A 9,697-nucleotide genomic window follows, 5' to 3' on the forward strand; every position below is an offset into this window, starting at 1 on the left:
CTCTCTGTCTCTGTCACTCAGAAAAAAAAATTCCATATTGCTTCTTGATTGGTGTCCTCACTTGCAATTTTTTTCACCTATGAATGGAAGGAACATTACTAGCTTAGAATACGCTATTGCACAGATGAACGTTAAAAAAGAGTATGGAATATAAATTTGTGATTTCCACACTGGGTGGCTGCCCAGGTGCCCACTTTAGAGAGAACCCTGATTACAAGTGCCATTTTAACAACCAATTTGCCAAACTCAACAAAAAATTAGGTATTGGTTCTGCCGAACCAATGCAAACTGGCTGAATCCCACTACTCACTGAGTTCCCCTGTTCCTCAGTGGTGACCTCAGCAGCTAAGATTTCCCTTTAATTATTTATTTTTTTAAAGAGAGAGACAGGGACAGACACAGGAAGGGTGAGAAATGAGAAGCATCAACTCATAGTTAAGCACCTTAGTTGTTCAATGATTCTCATATGTGCCTTGACTGTGGGGCTCCAGCTGAGCCAGTGACCCCTAGCTCAAGCCAGCAACCTTGGGCTCCAAGCTAGCTACCCTTGGGGTCATGTCTATGATCTCACACTCAAGCTCGTGAGCCCGCGCTCAAGCTGCTGAAGCCACACTCAAGCTGGATAAGGTTGTGCTCAAGCTGGCGACCTCAGAGTTTTGAACCTGGGTCTTCAGCATCTCAGGTGGATGCTCTATCCACTGTGCCACCGCTGGGTCAGGCTCAATTCTTTTTTTAATTGAATTTTTAGAGAACGAGGAAGAGGAGGAGGTAAGGGAAAGAGAGGCAGACAGAGAGGAGGGAGAGAGGGAGAGAAACATTGATTTGTTGTTCCACTTATTTTTGCATTCATTGGTTGATTCTTGTATGTTCTCTGATGGGGGATCAAACCTGTAGCCTTGGAATACTCCCTAACCGACTGAGCTACCCAGCCAGGGGCTCCCTCTCAATTCTTTACTTTTTTTTTTTTTTTTCCTTTTTTTTTTTTCTGAAGCTGTAAACAGGGAGAGACAGTCAGACAGACTCCCGCATGCGCCCGACCGGGATCCACCCGGCACGCCCACCAGGGGCGGTGCTCTGCCCCCCAGGGGGCGATGCTCTGCCCATCCTGGGCGTCGCCATATTGCGACCAGAGCCACTCTAGCGCCTGAGGCAGAGGCCACAGAGCCATGCCCAGCGCCCGGGCCATCTTTGCTCCAATGGAGCCTTGGCTGCGGGAGGGGAAGAGAGAGACAGAGAGGAAAGCGCGGCGGAGGGGTGGAGAAGCAAATGGGCGCTTCTCCTATGTGCCCTGGCCGGGAATCGAACCCGGGTCCTCCGCACGCTAGGCCGACGCTCTACCGCTGAGCCAACCGGCCAGGGCTCCCTCTCAATTCTTAACTGCCACACGTGGGTATGGGACCAGCTTGTTTTGAATTTCCACCGCTCCTACCAGTATTATTGTGGCTTCTTCTTTATATCTTTATTTACAGGAGTTCTGTTCAGCTAGCCTTCAGGTGGTTCTCAAAGGTGGTTGTTCTACAATTTCGGGGTAATTTTGGTGTGGTCATGGGAGAGGGCGAGCACAGCATGTACCTACTCTGCCATCTGGACTGGAAGTCTAACTTAAATAGTTTTGAAATAAAGAAACAAGTCTCCTCTCTTGTTCAGTGTAACAGAAACCACTGATTTATTTCTCTAACCAATGCTCAGGTTCTGTGCTCTGCATCCTCCATTTCCAATATAAGCTTCTTTCTTCTGCTGATTCCTGAGTATTTATCCCACCCGGCTCCATCTTCTTTTTCTCCTTCTTACTTTTTGCCAAGTGGTCTTCAACAATCCTTTTCTATGGACTTCTCACATGTATTTTTCTAGACAAAATGTCAAACTTTATGTTTCCAGTATGCCTTAACACAGAGTATGTATCTGTTGAACTCTTCAACTGCATTTTATAGCTTTCAAAATTTACTTCTGAGACTTACCTTGCTTATAACTCCCGGCATTACCAGGAAGAAAGAGAACGGGAATACCAGTTAAAGGGAGAATTTTGTGTTCGTCAGCATAGGATCCTTCTCCATAGAGATATAATTCATATGCAGGATAGCGTTTTGCCAGTTTCTTTGGAAGTTCTATTTTCTACAGCAATAAAATAAAATAAAAATGCAATTTTACTTTAATCAACTTTATTAATACAATTCAGCCACATTGTACCCAATTGTGAATTATACCAATAGTGTAATATAAAGATATTACTGATGATAAAACTGCACTTAATGCACAAAAGAAGTTCTGCTTTTAGTTTATTCATATGGAGAATTAGTCTTGAATTATGTGAGTTTTGAAACATGCAGTCTTTGGGAAAGTATAAAATGGGTCTAACTGAATTTCTAATAAATATAAATTACTCAAAATAGTCACTGACAACAGAAAAACACTGATGCCAGCAAGTTACATGTTAACATAATTGAAAATGCATTTAATTTAGTATCAGTTATACTTAGAAATGATAAAAGCTTTCCATTATCAAATCAATTCTTTTCTGCTATTTTAAACAGTTTTGTAATGTCTCTCCTTTCACTCAGGCCCAACTACATATTCCAGCTGTGACATCATTCAACAGAAAGCAAGTTTATTTTGTAACGCAGCTTTCTGACCTCTCAACTTAATATGCTTTCACCTACAATATGCTTACAAATTAATCTGGATCTTAATGTCTTGGTCAAGACATGCACACTCTTCTCACCATAAACATTTCAATGACTTAGCATCTGTTTCAGTTTTCATGAACTAGGCGCGTAGTTCGTCAGCAAGCTTTAAACTACTCTGCAATTCATATTATTGTATATCAAATGAGCCAGTAATTCACATAAAACTTTTTTCAACAAAATATAAATTTGGTCTTAATGTCATCTCATAAAGGTAGGCATCTATAAAAGCAGTAGTAAAGTATAAACTCTTCTCCTTTTTCCAACAAAAGAAACCATTAAAAATGAAGCCAGTTACTTTAAACAGATTTTAAGTGACAACAATAGATTTAATAATCTAGCAGTGCTGCACATATGCTTGATAAAAATGTCAAACACTGAATGGATTTTTTAAAGTGTAAATAGTAATGACTACTGAAAACCCTCACTGTTGTACAAACCCAGAATTCTGATTATTCATGCACATTCCTGAATATTCATTTGAGGATATTACCATAAACAACCTGTGCCAATAATATAAAAACATCTTTAGAGAGTGTGAGCTTATTGTGTAAGATACTAGCAACTTTTAATCTCCTCATATACTCACAATAGAGAAATACAAACCCAAATATTTGCTTTATTTATATACATGTATTTTAACTCAAATTAGTCCCAATATTGATTATGCACTGTATATAATAAATATGTATTATACTGTTTCTTTAGGTACAAATTAAGCAAAAAGAAAATGTGAGAGAACTTCTCTCAATTTAGTGAATCATGTGATAGAACAGTAGTAGTACATGCATATTGGGTCGTTACTCTTTCTGGGCCAGTAGTAAACAAAATTTTGAACTAGTTGAAAATTAACTCAGAAAACCAGGAAACTATCAAATTGTTTCAAAAAAGTAATATTTAATTCTCTGGGGACAGAAAAACGAGTAAAAGAATGTATTTAATATATATCATAATATACTATTATAAAAGCAATTTTATAGTGGTAGAGTGTACACTTTAAAGAATATGAGTGCATATAATACAGTGTAGCAAAAAGCAGAGATGGAAAAAAGGAATTCGAACCAAAAAAACAATTGGAGTTGTAGGCAAATGACAAAACTGCATTTCCAGACAGAGTTCAAGTAGGGAGTGAGTGGCAGCAAAGGTACTGACCAGACTGAAGGCAGAAAGGTGTAATCATACATTAAAAGGATGCTGTTAAAAAGCGGAAGAGTCAAGGGATTTGAAAAGAAAACACTTATAGCCACAGGACTCCAGTATATTTTAAACTTGTTATTTTATAGAGAGTATATTATATGAGCACCCCTATCGCCCAAAAAGACATCTAGTTAATATCAATTATCTTTACACTGAAATATTTTCTCCATAGTCCTGCCCCTGCTGTCTGCCCTCTCGACTCTGCCTTAGCACAGGCTCTTGTCATCTCCAACCTAGACTCCCCTGCCACTTCAAAAGGCAAAAATTCTGACAAATTCCCAAGTGCTAGAAAAATATTGATTTAAGAAACTAAGTCTTTATCTTATTATATAGTTTTGTAAATTGTGATATAAAACTGCAAAATAAAAGTTCGAGTTCCATAATTAACCGAAAAGAAAAAAGATTTTGATCAAAATGAATACTGTTTTTAAGTTCTTATAAAGAACCAGCTCTCAGATCTTTGCCCACCCCACCTTTAAAAATACTCTGAAGACTCCAGCTTGATAAAAACATCTAGGGACTAGTGAATCTTTCAGACCAGTCTCTCCCTATCATAATCTCCTTGCTACAATCCATAGTCCATACTGTTGTAAAGAAACACTTAAAATATAAACCTATGTTTTTCTTCACTGCATATGTAGATGATAAAGGCTTAAGTGACAGGTCCTTAAAAATCTGGCTCTATTTATATTCTTACCTACTTTCGTATAACTTACGTATGCCAGGTTTTAAAATTTATCTTTAATATCTTTCAAAATTCAAGATTCAATAGGATATACAATGAATAGGCTCTCTCATCCCCGTGGTCCTTCAGCCATCCAGTTTCCTATGCAGAAGGCAACAAATGGCAGCAGTTTGTGCTTCTATGAATATTTTACACGTGTATACAATGAAAACATGTTTATAGGTTATTTTCTCTTTTTTACATAAACAGTAACATACTACACATACTGCTTACGCAATATATCCTGATGCCGTCTTTACTCACAAATGCTAGTCTTCAATCCTGCAATTTTCTTGTTTCCGTACATTATGAACTATGTACCTACCCTCCATGGACCAATTTACTGCCTCTTTTCTACAGCCTTCGACTACCAAGGTAAAACTGAATCCTCTCTTCTGCGAGGAGCCTTGTATATATGATACTCTCTCATAGTGAAATTCAGCACATTTAAACTATTCACTACAATCTCCATTTTCTTCCTCCATTGTATTATAAAGACATAAAGGCACAAGGTCTGATTTTTTATTAATTCTCTCTCACCCATATCCAGTACTAGAATATACCAGACACATCCAATAAATGATTTGCTAAATAAACATCAGATTCAATAACAAAATATGTGGCCCTCGCTGGGTAACTCAGTTGGTTAGAGCATTGTCCCTATATGCCAACGCTGAGGGTTTAAGCCCCAGTCAGGGCACATATAAGAATCAACCAAGGAATGCATAAATAAGTGGAACAAGTGGATGTTCCTCCCTCCCTCACTTCCTTTCTCTTTCTCTCTCTCTCTCTCTCTAAAATCAATAAATAAAATCTATTTAAATTAAAAAATATATGTGATTTATATTTTCCAACATCAGCACTTTCTCTCAAAGAGCAACTGCTAGATCACACATCTGAAGACAGGCAAATAAATTACTCTATAGGAGACAACAACACAGATATTTCTTCTCCAATTCTATAATTTTCCCAAAACTGTTTGCTACCACACGAAAGCTTTGCCTTGCTCTCACAAGGCAAGAAGCTTTAAAGGATAGTGTGCATTTTGTCTGGTGGGTTAGTGAGATGTTCAGGTAACTCAATAAGCAAGCTAGAGAATGAACAGAGATAAGTTTTAAATTCAAAATTTCATTTTACCAAGAGTTTCAAATTCCTGTTCCCACCTTTTATTTTTTACACAGAGAATAAAATTGAGTATGTTTCAAGTAATGTTCATTTCCTCTAAAATTTGGCTAAAGAATATGCAAATTGACAGTAAAAAAGTAAGACAGACATCAAGAAAGAGAAGAAAATCTAATGACTGAGACATCTGATATAATGAATAGCGACCTGTGAATAATTAGCTTACTATAAAATGTAATTAAAAGTAAGCAATATATAAAATAAGTTTAGAACACTTTTAGACATTAAAAACCATTGGTCTTAATAGAATGACCTTAGTTATCCAGAAATCTCACTGTATTCAAAGTGACTCATTTCTATAGGCAGGCTTTAACTTACTTGTAAAATAACACAACATCGTATGTACAATAAAGGGACTAAGAGTCCAATATAAATACTATAATGAATTAACACAGCTTTTTTAATATCACAAAAATAAAAATTTATCAAAAACTCCTACTACTGTAATTATTACTGTGCTACAAATTACTAACAGAATGTAAAACCTCAAAAGGGCAATTTTAATTAAAATAAGTAAATACAGACACAACAACAGAAAAAAAAGCCAATTAGCTCTTTTGCATTAGCTACACTAATTTTCAGTGTATTTCCAATTTTAAGAGGCAGGAAATGCATCTGTGAGGGCCATATGTTTTGTCTCCAACACTAAGCAGTTTCTACAACTGCAAACATTAAAATAGCTTCAATAATTGTGGGAAATCTAAAAATAAATGGGAATTAGCACAACGTTTCAAAATAATTTTATTTTAACCAAACTCTTCAATGCAGTACAAAACTAAAGTGACCTACTTTAATCTATTGGTAGTTTTCTAATTACTAAACCATAGAATCAAAGCAATATAAAGGCTCTATATTCAGTTTTTAAAAATCTAAACTAGAAGCCCAAATATTTAACTATATATACAGTCAGATGAAAATAAACCAGTATGTTCGCGTAGAAATTAAAAGGCAAAAGTAACATGATAAAATCTTCTCCTTCAATACCATCTGATATCAAATATTTCCACCCCTTTATATGCATTCATGCAAAACAAAGGTAAGAACCTCATAATAAAAGCTAAGCTAGAATTCTGCCCATGGAAAAGGAAGCTCATCAGCATTTTAAACCTTAACTATGTAGCTTTAAGATCTACATAATAGCAGCATAATCAAATATGCTCCTCCATAATGACCTGTGCACAGAAGCAACCATGCTCAGCATCCTTTACCTTAAAGAAAAAATCTGTACGGCTTTAAAAGTATACCACAAATGCATTTTATCGATATGTATTATAGTGTATATACAGCTCATGGTAGGGGACTATTATAATATGTATTCGGTAATTACTGGATGCGTTTAGAAATGAATCATTCGGGAGAAATTTCTTCAGACAGTTGTATAATTTGTCACAACCTCTTTTTACAGCTGGTCATGAATGAAATTCTAGATTCTCCTATGCTAAACTGATGAAGCAAGTGTGATTGAAAATGTTCAAATGGACCGGGAGGGGTGAGGGCGTGGGAAGAGAGAAAAGGGCAAGGTCTGGCTTAAATAGCAAACACAGTGAGAAGAGAAAATAACACCGTGAAATAGATTTTGAATGTAATTGGTTAAGAGGCGACATGCATCAATCCAGGCGTACATGCACACGCACGGACTCATAACCTACATAACAGGAGCCTCTGCAAAATCTTTGCAGGAGAGAACCTCAATAGTTTTTCACTTAATTACTGGTCAGGTTAGCCTTTCCAACACAGAGGTAAACCCTGGCGTCTCTAAGGCAACCCTGGGAACTATCCAGTCAATACTCATTCTGCAGAATCTCGGTCCCCTTCTAGAAAAGCAGGAGCTGACACGTAAATCACTGTGCGTGAGGGGAAGGACGTAGGCTCGTGGGAAGCAGAGGGCCCAGGGGCACCTGTTAAGGCAGAAACTCGGGGGACGTGGGGTTTGGGTTTAGGGAGAGGGGCTGAGGCTGCGTCTCTAGGGATGAAGGGGGTTGGGCGCGACCAGTCGGAAAAGCCTGTGCATGCATGGCATTTGGGATCTGGAAGAGGGCGGGGGGCAGGGGAACAATTACGAGTAGGGCAGGAAGGATGTTCGGGGAACAATCGAGGAAACACCTCACCGTAAAGAAAGGACACAAAGGGCAGGTGATGGGAGTAATGAGATTCTGCAGTTTTTCGGGGCGGAAAAACCAGAGGCGAGGTTGGGATATGGGGGTCGGAGGCAGAGGCAACCTACAGAAGGGCCAGGCAGGAAAGGGCCCGAGTGTCGGAGCGCCCAGGTGAGGAGAGGGCGGAACCTCACCTGATACTCCGGGAACTCAAACATGTAGCTCATACTGCACTTGTTCTCCTCAAAGCCGAAGAAGACATCCCACAGCCCGAGGGTGGCCATGAAGATCATGAAGGCATAAAATGCCAGGTTCCAAAGGTTGACAGAGTGAAGAAACATGGTGGTGGTGGTGCCGCCGCCGCCGCCGCCGCCGCGCGGGGCCCCAAGCCGGGACAGAGCGAGCCGAAGAAGCCCGGCCGCCCGCGCCGGAGCCGAGCCTGAGCAGCGCGCGCTTGCGCGGACGCCCGCCCGCCCGCGCGTCCCCCGCCCAGTGCGCCTGCGTGCAGCGGGCCGGAGGTCCCCGCGCCTGGCGTCTCGCTGGGAGAGCGGAGGTGGCGGCTGCCGCTGGAACGCAAATCTCGGCGTGGAAGAAAAGCAGAAAGCGGGGTGGGCTGGGCTGGAGGGTGAGGGGAAGCGGGGAGGAGCGGGGAGAGGGAAAGGAAGAAGGGGGCTGGGAAGAGCGGGGAGAGGCTGGTTGGAGGGAAAGAAGGGGGAGAGGGGACTGGAGAGGGGTGGGCGGAGCGCGGGAGGCTCGCGAGCGTGGAGGGGGAAGGCTGGGGGTGGGTGACGGGCGGGTTAACCTGGGGACCGAGAGGCTATTAATGATGGTGAGCTGACCCTGCGAGGGGAGGGGGGAAATCAGAGTCGTCACGTCGAGAACACCTCCCTGCGCAGTTTAAAAATTTGAAGCGCTTCGGGCCTCCGCAGTTTCGGTTCTCCCAGCGGTCACAGCACATTCTCAGCCCTCAGGACCAGTTAGCTGAAGCAGGGGACAAATGGCTTTTTCCTCCTCCTGGACCGTGGACTTCGGCCCAGTAGGTAACTAACTGCGCCTAAAAGCACCGGCTCAGAAAAAAGCTACCAGCAGATCCATAAGGTTCTGTTCTTGGCATAAAGCGAAAGCCTGGATCACAAATGCCGCCCTTAGTCTTTAAAAAAATGTTACCCCAACAGGTATCTGCGTAATCAGGTTCCGCTGACTGCCTTGCTCCCTAGAACCTACCCCTCTCGGAGAAGTGGTTATACATTAACGTAGGGAGGCAATTTAGCTCAAGCTTCTACTCAGGCTCTTAAGGGACTTAATTCATTTTGAAGAATTTCGGCTTGGTTTTGCACAAAGGAGGGGATAAGAGCAGCTCAGAAACCATTCGTAATCAGGAATAACAGCATGAAAACACAGGAATGTTATGAGGGAAAAAACCACGGCATCACTCTTTAAAACACCCAAGAGCCGATGGGCGGTGTGTGTGTGTGTGTGTGTGTGTGTGTGTGTGTGTGTGTGCGCGCGCGTGCGCGTGTGTGTAACTTCTCCTTAGAATTATTTTTGGTACTGACTTTCATTTCACTCGAACTGATTTTCTGGTATTTGTGTGTGTGTGTGTGTGTGTGCAGAGGAAATTTGGCTATGATACATAAAATCAAAGAATTTTAAAACTAGAAGAAAGCTTATAATGTATCTTATACAACATTCTGATATTCAGATGTGAGAGCACGTAGGATGTGGGGTGGGATTAGGGAGGAGTTACTGTCGGGGATTACAAGTCATTTGGGGAAGGGTTTAAATTATACAAAAAAAAAAAAATACATTGAGCCTGA

At 40.8% G+C, this 9,697-nt stretch overlaps 1 protein-coding gene across 1 annotated transcript in view; it reads right to left on the bottom strand.

Moving 5' to 3' along the window:
• Window positions 1-9,114, bottom strand: part of PGAP1 (post-GPI attachment to proteins inositol deacylase 1) — an 88,356-nt gene extending 79,242 nt beyond the window's left edge. The window contains exons 1-2 of the mRNA XM_066346361.1: window positions 8,075-9,114; window positions 1,959-2,112 (exon numbers count right to left, since the gene is read on the bottom strand). Of these exons, the coding sequence (XP_066202458.1) occupies window positions 1,959-2,112; window positions 8,075-8,221 (301 nt within the window). The 5' untranslated portion in view covers window positions 8,222-9,114. The remainder of the gene's footprint in view (window positions 1-1,958; window positions 2,113-8,074) is intronic.
• Between the last annotated feature and the right edge of the window lie 583 nt (window positions 9,115-9,697).

This window comes from Saccopteryx leptura, chromosome 7, assembly GCF_036850995.1.
Source record: "Saccopteryx leptura isolate mSacLep1 chromosome 7, mSacLep1_pri_phased_curated, whole genome shotgun sequence".
Classification (NCBI taxonomy): domain Eukaryota; kingdom Metazoa; phylum Chordata; class Mammalia; order Chiroptera; family Emballonuridae; genus Saccopteryx; species Saccopteryx leptura.